This window comes from Halichoeres trimaculatus, unplaced genomic scaffold (genome assembly GCF_033239565.1).
Source record: "Halichoeres trimaculatus isolate MK-OKI-2021-1 unplaced genomic scaffold, fHalTri1.1 fHalTri1_scaffold_16, whole genome shotgun sequence".
NCBI lineage: Eukaryota > Metazoa > Chordata > Actinopteri > Labriformes > Labridae > Halichoeres > Halichoeres trimaculatus.
The window spans coordinates 17,385,935-17,403,525 of NW_027437194.1; the positions used below are offsets into that span (position 1 = coordinate 17,385,935).

The 17,591-nt window shown below is 39.5% G+C and overlaps 2 protein-coding genes across 2 annotated transcripts; both read right to left on the bottom strand.

The window, feature by feature from the left end:
* Positions 1-183: 183 nt before the first annotated feature.
* On the bottom strand, positions 184-8,953 carry smad4a (SMAD family member 4a). Its single transcript, XM_074690269.1, is given in 12 exon segments — positions 184-2,011; positions 2,497-2,635; positions 3,491-3,659; positions 3,758-3,941; positions 4,030-4,080; positions 6,427-6,541; positions 6,544-6,635; positions 6,638-6,841; positions 6,935-6,964; positions 7,050-7,224; positions 7,319-7,674; positions 8,557-8,953. Coding segments are annotated over 11 exon segments (1,611 nt in total). The 5' UTR covers positions 7,559-7,674; positions 8,557-8,953; the 3' UTR covers positions 184-1,799.
* Positions 8,954-14,984: 6,031 nt separating this feature from the next.
* On the bottom strand, positions 14,985-16,680 carry bmp10l (bone morphogenetic protein 10, like). The gene is made up of 2 exons (XM_074690848.1): positions 16,341-16,680; positions 14,985-16,000 (listed from the first exon to the last, which is right to left on the bottom strand). The coding sequence occupies exons 1-2, from the start codon at positions 16,678-16,680 to the stop codon at positions 14,985-14,987; spliced, it is 1,356 nt and encodes a 451-aa protein (XP_074546949.1).
* Between the last annotated feature and the right edge of the window lie 911 nt (positions 16,681-17,591).

A 17,591-nucleotide genomic window follows, 5' to 3' on the forward strand; every position in this document is an offset into this window, starting at 1 on the left:
TGATAATAAAGGTTTTCCAGAAAGTTCCCTAGACATACAACCTAACAATCAACATTGACCTGGGAAGTGTGGGAACTCTGGCAACTCTAGTTTTATAGTGGTCCCGCAATGTGTCACAAAGGAGCAGAAACAGAGCGACACATATCACAACATAAGATTTCAGGACTCCAGAAAAATGTTAGCCCATTAAATTTTATTCAACCATATTCATATATGTAACACCAATATCATTCAAACTCTGACATAAAGATAGAGATGAGTATGAAGTTGCATTTCCTGAAATTGTACAGCATTTTTCTTTTACACTTTTAAATATGAGCAGAGTGGTTTCTAGCTGTAAATTTAGCAAAAAGAGTATAAAATACTGCAACAGCTGTCGGTAAACAGAGCTCCAGATACCAAAATATTCAACCATCAGTGCTGAGCGGAGACTAAAAATCATTTCCTCATAACACCGACCTGACTGCAGTCTGATAATCTTTCCTCTCAGGTGTATATTTGGCATCAATATGGCTTACACTTCCTCTCACAGTTCATTCCTTTACTCAGCTGTTGTCTAGAAAATTTCCTCAAATTTTAACAAGTGGCCTTGTGTTATATTTAAATAATTCTTCATTAGAAATGTTATTTTTTAGGTATCAGTGTTTCCCTCTTGAGGTTTGAAAGTTTGAACTACTCACATTTCAAACCTGCTGTGGGTGAGACTGAAGCTAAAAAAAACACAATTCTAAAAATGTTAGCAAGAAAACTTTACAACTACTCTAAAAGATCAACGAATAACCACACATGGGACTATGAAACAAGACAAAACTTTAGGCAAATTAATAATAAAGTGCTAATGGACACTATGTGGGCATCTAATCACAAAAAAGACAAACCATATTACATAAATGTGTTACAATAATCATTTCTTTTGTTTTTTTTTAATATATAAGGTAAGTATAATTGAGGCTTGAAAACTTGAGTTGAAAACATCTCTCCATCTTACAGCCGGACTGGTTGAAGAATACTCAAACTATGATGCGTTAAGGAGCAGAGAGAAGCAAGTTCAGCTAAAATGGGCTTCTCTGAGACTTTTTATGCGTTAAAAATGATTGAACATATGAGTAAAAAAAACAAAACAACTACAGTCAGCATTGAAAAATATTCAAGATTACATCTTACAAAAACATGAGTAATGAGTAACATGACTTTACAGAAATGTCCTGATCTGTGAGGGGGGGAAGAGTCACCAGGGAGGAACAGAGCGGCAGTATACCCCAACTGGAAACACATGTAGAAGGGAAATAACAGGTTTGCATCCAGAACAAGGCGCCTCTTTGTGCTAACACCAACTTGTTGAGCCGAGGAGTTCTTCAGTCAGTCATATTGAAATGTTCATGCTGAAAAAAACACTGACGGCTGAAGTATGAATCATTTCTCTTGTGATGAATCTGTTCTCTTTACATCTTCTCCTCTTGTTTTAGTACTTCTGTGTCTTCTTGAGACTTCACCCTCATTGGTTGAACATTGTCTGAATACTGTCTTGGTTTTTCATTGTCGTGGCAGCATGTTTCCACTGTACAGCTTCTCCTCCCAGAGTGACTCACACGTTCCTGCAGCTGTTTGTAGAAGTCAGCAAACTTACAGCGCTGCCTCTCTCCACTCTTCAGTGTGTTTGGAGTATACTGCCGGCGTCCTCTGACCCAATCAGCGTCCCTGTTGTTGCAATCTTTCGACTCTCCTGATCTATGAGTGAAGTGGTCTGTTAAAAGTACAGTCTGATATTCTGTTTTTGATTTTTTTTTATGTCTTTGAACTCAGTCGAGAGGTTGTGGGTCAGCTATGGGCATCGTGTGCAGAACTTCATCCAGCAGCTGCAGAGCTCGGTGTAAATGGATCTCGATCCAGCAGGGCGTCTCTTTGATGCTCTGTCGTGGGTAGTCGGGCCCCCAGCCCTTCACAAAACTCATCCGCAGGATGCACAGCCTGCGCAGGTCGTCAACCCCAATGCCTGCAGCGGCAGACAGGCCTGGAGGGAGAGAAAGAGCAGCAACTTTAGAGCAATGTGGGCAGAGAGTGTTGGATAAGTTCCTCTTCCAGTAAAAGTTGGAATATAGATTTGACAGACAAACTAGGAAAGTACTTCTGGTGCTAACCCGTCTCCCACTCTGCCTAGGCTACAAATATTCTCTTTCTCATTCAGCAATGATGTTTGGATAACAGTCTACAACTTTAAAATGCCATCACCAAGCATTTAACCATTCTGACATTTAGTAGAGTTCAATATACAATGAGAGAAGATAATCTTTCTGAAACCATAAAGAAATCCAGTAATCTGGACTGCTAATACATTCAGCACTTAGGTCTGGGTTTCTGCACAGCACTGACTCATTTTTAAATTTGATGTACAGAACATTCAGCCCGTTGAGGTCTTATGAGTACTAATTGTTCTCTCACTTATAATCTTCAGCTTCATTTGACACAAGGGTTCAGTGAAGGGCTAAAAACACTCACTGATGGCTGGAGCGATGCCCCCTACAGAGCCCGGCCCGGGGATGTTCCCGGCCACCGCTGCTGCCTGAGCTGCAGCTGCAGCTTGAGCTGTGGCGGCCTGTTGCTGCATCTGTCTGTGGCACTGACGCAGATCGAACACCTGCCGGGGGACGAGAGGAACAGGAGACGATAGTGAAGGAACATTGAAATATATGAAGTCTCCAAACATAAGGAAGGTGGGATGTCAGCTTGTCCAGGTTCACACACTGATCAGAATTACAAACATGTGTTAATATTTTTCACTTGTCAACTGAAACGTGAAGCTCTGTGTGTATCACGACTGCGATTTCCTTAATGTCAAAGTTAGGTACATTTTACACTCTACCCATTACATTAAATCCTCCAAATTTCCTGAAATACCTTCAGAAATGAAAGATTAAACCTGTATTTAAATAAGCAATTTGTCGAGCCTTTGTAGATATTTTATTAGTTCTACTCAGTCTCACTATTCAAGCTCCTGCTGAAGTTAAAAACTATCAGGTGTTTTTTGGGGCTGTCGTAAAATTTTGGTGCAAGATATATTCAGAATTAGAAATCCTGTTTGAGCAACAAAAACATACTCACAATTTGGATGAACTTATTTTTATCTGTTGAACTAAATGACCATAAACAATTGAAATGAGAATTTAAAATACTGAGAGCAGCTGCTAAGGAAGCAATCAAAGAAAAGGCTTAAGCAAGACATCTTATCCATGTAGGAATAGTATATCACTTGAGAAATCTTTGAAATTAAAAAAACACTCTTTCATTGAGGCTCCACGGAATTTAATTTGAGGAAATCTAAGAACTGGAATACTTTAATTTTCTTAAAATGATCTACTTTTGGTTGAATTCATTATTCATCCCTTTTGGTCGAGCCTAGCATACATTACATAATGACTGGTGTATAGCTGTGTATGGGCTGAAGACACAAAGAATGACACAAATCTCATTGTCTTTTCTGTTTTTCGCTCACCTTGATGTAAGCGCTGGGATAGATCTTGTGAACAGCGTCTCCAGGGGCACGACCGGCCTCTCGATCTAAATAATAGCTCTGCACGAAAACCGCATGATCACTCAGACAACGCACCCAGACGTCTCCTTCACCTTTGCATTCAAGCTGCACGCCTTTGCCAATGTGAAGCCTGCAGATAAAATGTCATGGAGAACATTCATCAACATTAACCTCCAAACATTTAATACACACTGTGTGTAATACGCTGCCATGAAAACATCACAGTACCTGGCTCTTTCTATGTTCTCCGTCCTGTGGACGTTGCTCAGCTGCCCTAAGCAGAAGCGATCTCCTCCTGATGGATCCACGTAGCCATCCACTGTCACTATCGGACACGTAGACGGGACTTTAAACGTCTCACCAACCTGGACGTCCATCTCAAAGTACGCAATGGAGCACCAGTACTCTGGAGCTGGCACAAAAACACCAACAGTTAAAAAAAGGTCTCCCTGATTACTTTAGACATGTAGATCCTCACCCATGTGCAGCTTGATACTCACCAGGGTGATTGGATATGGGGGGCTGGAACGCAATTTCATTGGTAACTGGCCCTGCAAGAAGATGTCAATACTTATTTTCTGTACAATTTGAAAACAGCAGCAGCGTTTACATTACAAAAGAGAAACCAGTGATGAACATAAGAGCAAACAAAGATGAATTGGAATGGGCAGTAAAAACCATCAAATTTCACAAAATCCATCACCTTTACTTCTACTTAGTCGGGCTTTTGATTTATACATTTATCCATATACTCTTCACCTTTACATTTTGGTCTAGTCTTTACTTGAGTATCCGTCTGTTTTTTTCTACTGTTTTAGTTTTGCTTTCAACAGCATTTCATTTGTTTATCAATTTAAAAGGTTTGCCTTATTTATTTTAGATTTACTATTGAGTGGTTTTGCCTGGTTTTTCTTAATTATCAGAGTCATCAACACAAATTCATTAATGTATCATGCATTAAAGTGATACTCTGGGATGAAACAAGTTGGGTCCTATCACAAGGTTTAGGGCAGAAATTACCCCTACAGGCTCATATATTACCACTACATTGTTTATTCCTTGAAACTTGGCCCAATTTTCAAAATGAGGATATGGACAAGATGTAAAAGTTGATTTCAGACGAAGATTAAACAGATTAAAGCATTTCTGCCCCATTTGCTCCTCCTAATTTCTTCACAGACTTTCATGTTGGGATAATTTAAAGTGATACTCCAGGATGGAACAAGTTGGGTCCTATCACAAGGTTTAGGGCAGAAACCACCCCTACAGCAGTGTTTTTGTGCAGCAGAAGCCCAGAGCGCTCGCACCAAACACCCCCTCCCTGCTCCTTTGCCGGTTTCCTCTGCACTCAGATGGGGCCAATTTTTACTTGACCAAAAACACAAATAAACGGACTCCCACCGAAAAAATCTGATATGGGTCTACATTCACGCTTTAATTAGAGAATTTTCAGCGCATTACATTCACACAAAAACACAGCTAAATAAGGCTCTAGTTCTCATCGTGTTGTAAAACGGCGCTACCTCCGCTGCAGAGCCACAGCTGGCTACGAGGCGCTCGCCACTTAGTGTATCAGTCCGCGCGCGCGGCGTGCAAACGCAGGTAGTCTGCCAGGACGAAGAGACACGTTGAGAACTAGAGCCTTATTTAGTGGTGTTTTTGTGTGAATGTAATGCGCTGAAAATTCTCTAATTAAAGCGTGAATGCAGACCGATATCAGATTTTTTCGGTGGGAGTCCGTTTATTTGTGTTTTTGGTCAAGTAAAAAATGGCCCCGTCTGAGTGCAGAGGAAACCAGCAGAGAAGCAGGGAGGGGGTCTTTGGTGCATGTGCCCTGGGCTTCTGCTGCACAAAAACACTGCTGTAGGGGTAATTTCTGCCCTAAACCTTGTGATAGGACTAGTGTTGTCACGATACCAAAATTATGATTCGATACGATACTTGCCTAAAAAATATCGATATCGATACTTAAACGATACCATGGCAAACTTAAAATAGAAGAAAATGAATAAAATAAACAGCTTGAAGAGAAGGCTGCCTCAAGCGAGTTTTTTGACATCTGTTTGCGTGTCTGTGGGGCTAAGGGAGATTTATAAATTGTGCTAATATTTCAGAAAAAACACACACAAAATTTTATAGATTACATGCAGAATCAATTCCTGGAGTGACCTGAACTCATTTATTATTCTCAAGAATAATTCAACTAAATAGAAAGCCAGAAAATAGTAATTGTTGTACAGAAATGAGCAGGTAAAATAACAATGCCAGACTTTAACAGCCATCTATTATTTTCATGCTCAGCACACTGTAGTTTAGTTCACACTGTGTGTTGATCAACAAACACTGTGTATGGATACACTGAAAAGTACTCTTTTAACATGAATACTCTAAAAAAAATAGTGTATCTGTGTTATTTAAGCTTTTTCACCGATGCAACACTTTAGTGTCTCCTATAGGCTTTTATCATTTTTAAAGTTAGAAAACTACTTGTCACTGATTTAAAGTGTGTCAACACCACAGCTCTGATTCAGGGCTGAGCCTGCTCCACGCAGCTCATCTGTTTATGACGCTGACTATTCGTCGTACAAATCGTGGTGAACTAGTTTTCTTGTCAATGTAGTAGAAATAGATGAGCCTGTACCTGAGTTACTTTGTTTTTAAACTAATGGCACAACCTAAAGGTTAAAATGTCCTTCAGGCACAGTGATGAATGTTTAGCTTTATAACGAATTGTCAGAGCTAATTTTGGTCAATGCACGGTATCTGCGTTAAGTTATCAGGGCAAATTTAGTCATGAATTAAGTTTGCATATGTGAGCTGTCAAACTGGATATTCATTATTTAATATGTTTTAAGGGAGTTTTGCGGAAAACATCCCCCTGTTTTCCTTCCACTTACAGTAATGTCCTGTGTGAGGCATGGGTGGATGATGCTGGAGATGCCCGTTTTGATGTTGAGGCACCGCAGGGGTGAAGCTGCTGTTTCTGCTCCAGTTAGGGGCAGCATCTGAGAATCAAAAAGAAGAAAAATAAGGGTTCTGACTGGTGAAAACACATTCTGCATGTATTGTTTTCCTGTATGTATTTGGAGTCTCTTTGGAGTGTCTTACTTGAGGGTCCAGCGCTGATGGTGGAAAAGGCAGAGGTTGAAGCTGAGCTGCTGACCTCCGCTGGAGTCAGCAAAGCCGGACTGCTGAAGGTCTCCTGAGGACCGGGCCTTGAGGGGGGATGCTGTATTGTCTGCAAGTGGCTGTCAGAGCTCGAGTGAGATTGTGGGTTGTCGTAGTCGTACTCATCCTTTACCAAGAGTGGAGCTACAGTTCGTGAGGACAATAAAAAAGTATAAAACAACAAAGATTTAACAAGATCGAATACAAGAAAGCAGGAAAACGCTTACATCAACTTACCAGAGCCTGTGAGGGTCAGTCCTGATAAATCTGCAAAAACAGGACACAACACAGATTTTATATCACTTTAAATTTCATATCTCATGTAGATTTACAAATATGTGATTTTACTCACCAATACCTGGAGAAACAACCCTCTCGTAGTGGTATGGATTGACACAAACATTGTCACATTTCAAGTCAAAGGCGTACTGGCAATATTTCACATGTTTTAGTTCATTTTTGTGTAGATCAGGCCATCGCCATAGTCTTGCATAGACAACATGAGGAAAACCTTTACGCCCAGCAACCTAAAGCACAAGGAGGGAAATGCGATGAGTTTTTTAAGTGATACTTTTCAGAGTTTTTCCTCATTGTTACCAGGAAGTACACCTGTCCCCATACCTGTAGACGTCCATCCAAGGTGCGCTGTATGGTCACACACTTGCTTGGGTGAGCTCCGTTGGTCGTGATGGCTGTGATAAGAGAATCCAGCTCATCTTTCTTCTCCTTTAGCTTCTTGACGAGACTTTCGATGGCTCTCTTGGCGAAGCTCTCACTCTCCCCTCCCTGTCGGTGGCACATCAGACTGTGCACGATGCTCAGGCAAGCATCATTACTTGTGGGAGTGTTTGTGATTGACATTGTGCTCCTTAGGTTTCAACCCAGTGGAGGCTTTCCAAATTTTTTGCAGTGCCTTTTAGCAGCTGAAGTGTCCAAGTGAAAGATTTTGTGAGGAGATGCTGGCCGAGCTTGCTAACCTGAAACAGAAAGGGTAGTGTCTTGTGAGTAAGGGTTCAGATCATTTGGCATTAAACATACAGTACATGTTTCAATCTGACTTGAAGCCAGATGCTACAGTGCATCAACTCAGCCACATCAAAAGGGAAAGGTGTTGGAATTTGTTTTTGTCCTACATTACAAATTGGAAACCACTGCATTACGGCTAACAGTCATAGAGAACACCTTCTCTAGTCATTATCCATAAATATTTCCATAATAACTAAAATGAAATTCAAAATTAATTCAAATTAATTCAAATTAATTTGTAATGTAATTAATTCAAATATAATTCATTTATTCAATCTAATTTTTGAATTTAAGTACTGAACTGTCACCCCTAATAATTACTGTTTCTGGTCTCTGGCTTTTACTCATAGCACTGTGGTAGAGACTGTGTATTTCTACTTTCCGTCTTTCTTGTTCTAAATATGTTGTAGAGTAAAAGGTTATACATGAATGGCGTTTTAAAAAGAAAAATATTGAGGTAACGTTACGTTTTCGTAACTACCTTCACAACAAACGTTAGCCCTGATATGCACAGTTAGCTCATAATCACTGTTCTGTTAGCCTGTTCTTTCTAACGATGCCTCAGTTTTAAGCCCCCTAACCTTACTTAAATTACATTGTTTCGTTATAATTACTTCCCGTCCAAATTAATAGACATGTTAAGTTACAGTTTTGCCATCTGGAAGCATTTAGTTCATGATTATTGCCAAACAAATTTCGAGCAGCTCGTTAGCGTCCGCTAGCGCGGAGGCTAACAACGTTAGCAGTACATAGCCTAAGCTAATTCCAAAACGCTTTATTTTCCTGCTGAATGAGACGCGCACTGATTTGCGAACTTACTGTGATTTACTTACCCTGCAACGCTAGACCAAGAGTCACAAAATGATAAGGCGGAATCTTTATCTGGCTTATTTGCGTTACGCCCTTTAGCGTAGCATAGCTAGCCTCGCACACACGCTAACTGCTAATGCTGAAAGACAGTCATCAACATCACGCTATCCCTCCAGCCTTCTCCTGAGATTGTCCGTTACTTTAGGAAACATTACAATATCTAAACACCTTGATGGATTCTCGTGTGGGTATTCAAATTGTATAGTCAGTCTTTAACAAAAATATTGTTATTATAAGCTAACAGCTACACTGGCTAGCTTGCCCTGAAAATAAACAAAAAAAATCATCTCCACCCACTACACGGTCACACTGAGCATGCACGCATGGACACTGACAGGCGTGGCGCTTCTGGGGGTAATCGAAAACAACTCATTTGGACCAGAAAATGGAATTAATGTTGTCTTAACTTCTTGAACACAATGAAATTTGCTACTTATTTAATATTTGTCACTCTATATTCTAGGTTGCAACTGCACAAATAATGAAGGAGCTCTGCAACGTGATCTATTAAGGTATGTCCTATATCCAGTACAGATACCAAATATTTGTTCTTTAAAGGCCTATGAGTTTTATTTTTGAATGTCAAACAAACAAACAAACAAACAAACAAAAAAAAAAGAAGAAGAAGAAGAAGATGAAATCAGGCTGTGGTTGGACCTGCGAATCTTACAACTGGGCTGTTAGGTTGGGGATCCAAGTAAATTGGGACAGCCTCCCGATTTACTTGAATGAACTTGGATTTACTTGAAGGCCCAGTATTTTTAGGCAGTGCAAAATCAGTTAATACAGAGACTTGATTTGTAAGATTGGGACAAAATTTACATGAAAAATTGTGTGACCGCATGATGTACGGACCAAGGTTAATAAAGGTTTGCATTTTTCTTTAGTTTTTAGCTTTATTTCGTTTTTACTTATTTTTCTTATTTTTTTTATTTGAGTGAAGTTTTAAGTAGTTTTTAGAGCAGGTCCTCAAGGTAAGTTTAGCTTCTTCTTTTTTTAAATGATTGGTTTTAGTTTATTTTTGGTTTAGTTTTTATTCCTTTTGATATTAGATTAGGCTTTTTTGTATTAGTTTTAAGGGGTGAAATTTTAGTGAAACCTGTGTGTAATAAAAACTCAAACTATTAAAAATAAATTTCAAACATGTATTTACAGAGGGCAGATTGAATAAAAAATCCACATCAAACAATTCTGTTTAATGTAAAAGATAGAGTGGCCAAAAAAAACAACTTAAGCCATTTCTTCCAGAATTTTAGCCTAGTTTGATTAGTTTTGTTAACTCAAAATACAGTTTAAGTTAAAGCCTTATTTTATTTTAGTTAGCAAAAATGTGGGTTCAGTTCTTGTTTTCTTTATTAAGTGTTGTTAACTATAATAAACTTGGTGTGGACAGCATTGGAAGTTGAAGTTGACCTCAAAATAGGCGAAAAGAGAAATACTTTTTACAATTTTAATACAGAGACATACATTTTTAAAAGCACACTTTCTTGTAAATGAAAACTATATAGAAATGATAATGATGTGTAAGTGTAACACAATAAACAACAGATACTTTAAGGTGTGTTTATATTTTCTAAACTGGGGTTAGTTCGTCGTGTTCCACATTACAAAATAATAGTTTTGTGTCAACTTCATTTCAAGGTTGAGCCACGCTTTTTAAAGAATGTAAAACAAAATTGATTTCTTCATATCAACAAAGCAGACACCTTGTGGAGTTCAGACATGTATCATATGCTTGGTTATGTGTTATAGTTCATGCCATGTGTCAAGGCTCTGAATCATACGTCTTATCTTGCGGCCTTGTACTAAAGAGTATGTTTGGTTCTGGGCCTGGGAAGCAGTAGGAACTGTGCCCAGAAGGTACTTACAAATGTAAAGGTGCATGCCCTGTATTTAAAGGGTTAGATCAATGGGGAGAGGAAGTAAGGTCGTCTTAATTAAATGTATTTCCTATTTTCAGGGCCAATATCTTCAAAGATGTATCACAATGAGGTAAGACAGTTTTAGTGTGTTTCTAGTAATGTGAAAGCACGGCCATGAAGCAAAGAAGTCAACTGATGGCATTCAGTTATCTGAACGAGTCTTGCCATTGTACATGGATTAAACTGTCAACATTATGTTTGATTCATAAAACAATGACAATAAAATAACCGTAAACTAAATTAACCTTGAACATTGATCTTGATGATTTTGGGTGAATTTTATGCTATTTTTGCTAAGATGTTTTTGACAATGTTCCTTTAAAAGGTCTGTTGAAACTTGTCCCAATTTGCATATCAGATAAAAAGATCTGTCATGTTGGCATAACGAGCTGCTCTCCCTGATGGCCCAAATCACTTGCCTCAAGATGAATGTCCCTTGCAGATGCTTCCCCAGAAAAATCAAGAACTAGCGTTCCATGAATATATTCGGCAGGGCAAAAACTGAATATGTGGGAATTAAAAGCACAGAACCCTCACTGTCTCTGGTAGCCCAAAGTGTTTATTTCCCTACAGGCATCTCTGTTATCACCTTGGCAGGATAGATGGATTTGTGTTTTGGGTGACTTCCTCAAAGTTAATGTTTTACTGTCCTTCCAGCAGTTAGAAGAGACTATTAGATATTCCCAAGCAACACAACTTAACAACCAAATGAATTACTTACTTTTCTTTTAACCTTCTTCATTGTGATGCAAACATTTTATATAATCATTTTATGCTTTTATCGGTGCCCCCATCACATGTTAACTACAAAATATTTCACATAAACCAGAAAAGGGCTCCGAATATATATTGAAGATGATTGGCAGGACCTGTAACCCTTCACAAACAAATCCCTCTCTTTATCCTCACTGCACTAAGTGCCATTTCGAAAGAAGGACATATTTTTTGGGCTGAGTGCAAACTCGTTTTTAGATTTGGGGGATTTATTTCCAAAGAATACGTAGGATGGTTTATGTAAGAATTAAAGAAGACCCTGGTGATTTTTAAGGGGTTTTGAGAGTTTTTTTAACACCCCTTTCTCATGAGCAACTACAAGCTGTCCAAAAAGGAACGGACAAGCTAAAAAGATTTGGTCATATTTTCCTCATTTTTTAGCCTCAAAGCCAACAAAAAAACATGTATCTAATGGGTCAGTGTTCCTTGGCTTGGAAAAAGACCCGCCCTAGTACCCCAAACATTGGACATACAGCATGGTATGGCTGCTGATGAGGACTTACTCTAAATCTCTGCAATGCACATCATGAGGTGTCAAAAAGCTGCTCTGTGACCTGCTTTTTCTGTGACATGATGACTTTTACTCTTAGATGAAGTCTCCCTCTTGTGGTCATACTTGAGGATGAAGTTGCAGTATTGAAATGGTGACCTGTTCAAATCTCCACCACCTCCAGGACATGAGCAAAACTCATGTGTTCACAGACAGCCAATTGGGAAGCCAGTCTCAGTTGTAAATGATGATTTGAGTGTATTTTCAGGTCTTGTAGAAAAAACACTTCGACTTTTCGGTCATTTAAGACTTTATATTATTTGCAAATCAGTCTAAACATTTTTAGATTTGCACACACATCTGCAAATATTTTACACATCAATAAATATTCCACCCATTTGCAAGTCTGTTTACACATCTGTGCACCAGTTTACGCATTTGTGGATGCATCTACACACACAAATGAATTAGCTTCGATAATAGCTCCATATTTGTGCATCTATGCTGAGAGAGGATCCCATTGAGCTAGAAAGTTCCACAGTGTTATTCCATCATTGTTATCTGCATCCGACTGTTAACAGTGTAAGCTAGGTGATGATGTGACGTGTTTTTTTTTCCATTTGTGCCGTTGCCGTGGCCTTGATAAGAGCTGTGTTAGAGAAAGGAAGTGGGAGGGTTCAGAGGGCAACCTAACAGCAGTGTTGTCAATAGAGCCCATTGGCGTTGTAGACCAGGAATCTGACACCACCTTCTCACAAATGCTCCCCACTTGGAGTGGCGTCTCATCCTGAGTGACAGTTTACAAGACTGCAGGCTCTGTCACCTCGTTATCACAGTGGCATGGAAGCGCGCAGAGAGGCCCGCCAGGCATGTGACGCTGGAGGGGCTGAGGTTGTTAGTTTGGGAGCACTTTTCATTGTCTGACAATAAAAGAAAGTGCAGAATTTCTTTGGAGATATTTTATTCTAGCAACCACAATAGCATTATTGTTCCTTTAAGAACCAAACAAAGAATATGAATGGCTGGCATACAGTGGAAGATTTCACAGCAGTTAACACCACTCATGGATGAAAGGAAATCTTCAGTTTTTTAGAGAAGCAGCCTTGAAGAGCTTCAAGAAACTGTGAAAATCCTCTCCTGGTGAAAAGCCATCAAAAATACATTTTGTGTGAGTTTGCCAAGCAAATACGAGAAAATATGTCACATTATATAAATCATTCCAGCGACTCCTCCATGCCGTAGGCCAAAGCAACAAATTACCAGTTACAAATCTGCAGCATGTACATCTACTCAAAAGTTTTTTAATTTTTTTCTTTTTGTTTTGTAAAATTAGGATTAAGTTATCACTGAATTTAAGAGACTCTTCTATATTTGAAATACATAAAGCATCACTAGTGCAAATTGGCAAGCCCTTTTGAACAGTTGAGTTTTAAAACAAATGCCTCAGGAGTAATGTTCACAGGAGGAAAAGAATGTTTAGAGGTGGGTTTCAATAAAAAGGCAGCAACATTACATTCTGCTGTTACATCTACACAATGTGTGGATGTTTCAGTCAATTTCATACATTCTGTTTCCGCAGCAGCTCTTCACAAACCCTCAGCACAATCGTCATATCCTCACATCCCACCTTAATTAGAGGGCTGTTACCGTAATGTAACCTTTGCACTCTCTCAGTAATAGACACTGGATTATTACTGTACCAAGTGTGAGTTCTGACATTTTACCGCCCTTTAGTTATTTTCTCTTCTCTTTTCTGCTGTCTCTGGTGGGAGTTATGCCACACTGCAATAGTAGCCTATATATTCAGCTTGTTAGAGTGAATGTCAACATTAAACTGTTAGGCTTATCCAGAAACATTCATTATCCTCACCACTTTACCCTTTCAGGATCACACAGAAAGACACCTGTCTGGGGAATTGAACCTTCTTGATGTGGGGCGACAGTGCCAACCACTCTATACAGAAACATTGTAAAATAATACATTTTTATCAAAGCACGCTATCCCTCTATCTAGAAATGTTCTTAGTCTTACCTGAAAAGCTCTAAATTTCAGTCTAATAAAACAACATTAACATTTGTACAAATTTACATCAAGTAGCACAGATTTACAGTTTTGTGCGCTTTTCTAATTCACAGCTAAGTCTAGACTTGTGCTTTTACATACCACTGTATAGATAGATAGATAGATAGATAGATAGATAGATAGATAGATAGATAGATAGATAGATAGATAGATAGATAGATAGATAGATAGATAGATAGATAGATAGATAGATAGACTTATTCCTCAGCTTCATCACTTAACACTCAGAAATTCATCATATACGCATGGCTGCCATTTTCCCCTCCAGCCAGCATTCAGGAAGGTCAGAAACTAGTTTTCTTGTTGCTCTGCAGTTTAAGAACTATAATGAATCCAAGTATTGAAACCCTTCTGTCAGCCTTTGACACAGTTATACCAAACAGTAATGTTAGCCTGCTAACGCACCACTTTTTACCTTACATACTGTTAGCATTACAGTTAGCTACATGTGTATCAGATGTGTGGATCAGCTAGCTATCATACAGTTTGCTGGCTGACGTTAATGTTGGCAAACTAAGATTGTTTGGCAGCGCACAGTCTGTAAAATGGCTAACATTATTGTTAGCTAATTTTAAAGTTTGCTAGCTAACTTATTGTTTGTTGGCTCATATACTGCTTACTTGGTAACATTAACATTATCACTACTCTTTGCCAGCTGACGCAAATATATTACCTAACTGATACATTGTCTAACTTACAAACTGTGTACTGGTTAACATTAGTGTTTGCTTTAACATATGGTTTGCTGGCTGAAGTTGAGATTGGCTAGCTAACATATTGTTTGCTAAGTCACATACTGTTTGCTTTTTGATGCACATGTTGGCTAGCTAACACACTTTTTGCTTCCTGGTTGCTAATGTTAACTTGCTAACATACCGTTTGCTGTCTGATGTAAATCTTAGCTGGATAATGTTACCATAAGCAAAGATATATCTTCTCCCTAAATGAAATAGTTATTTTAGCTCAGTAAGTGCCAACAGTAGGTGTTGTTACACAAACACTTAAGGGGAACCAATAACAAGTATGATAAAATTGTGACAAAGCTTAGCCAGAAGAAGCTACGTCTGTAGCTTTCCACACTTGTAGTGATATCATGTGATCATTATAGCAATACTTTTAGGACTATCTGCAGCCACACTCTGCCACCACCATGCCCTCGTACTTGTGGTTGAAAGTGATCACTCCATTATCATGATAAAGGAGTGAGATGGGTTCCAGCTTAGTGGGTACACAGCAGGCACGCGAGGCTCTCTTTGGACTCTTGACACTCAGCAGTGTCTGCACTATGGCATGTTTAGTGGGTGAGACCTCAGCGGTCATGGGCGGGTTGCACACGCCGTTGCACTCATACGCCTCATATCCCAGAGGCTGGATGATCCATGTATCCCAGCCAATGTCTTTAAAATCCACAAAGAGTGGCGTCCTTTTGCACGGCTCACTCTTAGCATTGCGACGGATTCGGGGAGGTGTGTCGTAGATAAGGTTGGACTGCAGCTGCATGAGAGACTGTTTGTCCAGCTCATCCTGGTTTGCATGCTCAGTGTTGGGATTATTCCAGAAGGCTTGCTCATTTTCAGTAAGGTCATTCTCATGTTCGATCATCTGATTTAAGTCTTCTTCATCCTGTTTGTGGTCTCTGCTTTGATCATCTGAGAATACAATCATCACTGCGTTATGTTTCCCCTCTAAACTCTTCTCGATGTCAATCTCCACTGAGCTCCCTCCCTCATCCTCAACCTCTGACCCCAGACTTGTTACATGAATCTCCAGTCTGTGATTTGCACACCCTGACTTCCTCCAGAGTGTAACCATGTGAGTCAGGTCAAATGACACCCAGCTGTTATCTCTGGCATGGATATGCTTTGTCACCAGTTCTTCTAAACCATCCATCTCCACCACCTCTTCTTTATCCCTCCTTCTCCCGTCTCTTCTCACCTTTTTTGTCCAAACTTGGTCCTCATGGATTTTGTAGATAGCCACCCTGCAATTAATGCCAGCATGTCGTTTCTGTGCCTTCTGGATCAGGGTGAAAAGTCGAAGCTCTGCCAACATTATGTGCTCATGGTGGTGCATTGAGATGTTAAAAAGCAGGGGGAAAATCCTGACACCTCTGGGTGTTATTCTGTAGGGAGAATGATCTGAAATCAAAATGGGAAATATGTGTGAAGTTGGGAAGCACTTTGGACTTTTCAGTGCTCAAAGTTCAATTTTATCTGTTTCAATTTGCTAAACATGGCCGATACAAGCTCATATAGAAGATTAGATATTTTTTGGTGTTGTTTGATTAATACATTAAGTCAAGTCTTAATCTAAGTTAAATTGTTCCAATAAGAAGAATCTCAACAGGATTATTATTTAAAACATGATCCAGATGATTTAAAAAGTTAAACCTTTTAAACAAATGTGCAAGACTTACATTCTTTAAGCACGGTTTGATGAAAAGTCGGATATTTTTAATCTCAAAAAAGTAATTTTTACCCTCATTCTTGAAACTGCGCACAATGTTGGCTGAGGGCACAGCAGTGCGGTCGTTGGCAAAGCGGTTGTACAGCTCCAGCATGTATTCTGGTGGCTCCTTATGGGCGGCAGGGTGCCCAGGCGGGGACCTTAGCTCTGTCAGATTCAGTGTGGACAGAAACTGGCTCAGAAAATCCTGTGCCTCAAGCAGCTGATTCTCAACCACATCTCTTGTCAGTGTTGCTCTCTGATGGCTCTTCGGAGACCCGATGGGACTGCTCAGACTTAAACTTGCCAGTGTCAGAAGCAGGACCTCCAGAGAGCCGATAAAGCCGAGGCTGGAGAAGACTGAGTGGGTCATGTTTGTGGAGGAAAGAGTTATATCCAGAGTTTAAGGATCAGATGGAGGATGTGATGGATCCTGTTTGAGCCGTTTGGACGTGACATAAAAGCACTGTCCTTGGTTAAAGGACAACAGGTTGCTGTTGGGGGCTTTGCCCTTGTTGATCTTGTGGTCTGGTTGTGAGGGCAGGGCCATGCTGTCCAATGTGCTGAGCTAGCCCTCAGCCCTCCTCCTTCTCTCTCACCACCTGGACCACTAACACTCCATGATTCCTCTGATAATCCATCTAGTTTTGATTCCCTTTTATGCTGCACCATGGTACAAAGTCTAACAACTCTCTTTGGTTAAGAAATTGTATTACTTCAATTGTGGGACGAATCAAACTGGGAATTATTTCGTAACTTCTGTGCCTAATGCGTGAAATCACTTATCATCTAACAATACTGTTAATTAATGCGTAACAATCTCCACAAGAGGCCAGTGTCGACTTATAATCTGTTCTGCCTCCTCATCTTAAATTGAATGATGTCTATTCATTATGTTTTGAAGGGCTGATTCAAGCTCATTTGCATTTGCTTTTAGCTAATTACATCCTTTGTTTTCTAATCACGGCTGTTTGGCAGCTCACGTATGCAATTACTGCCACCATGTCAACAAACACCCACTTAAAAAAAATGTGATGGAAAATGATGAAAGGAAGAAAAGATATCTTAGACAAATTCTTTCAATGAGACATACCTGTAAACATGTTATGAAGCAGGTTATTTCATGAATAATGCAATCAATTATATAAAAACACAGCACATGCCTGTATCTAAAACACAACCACTTGAGTAATGGCGCTCAGCAGCCTACTGTAGGAAACAGGATCACTGCCAACACATTTTAGTCCTTACTGAGCCCAAGTGTGACATGCAAGCTCATAAGTT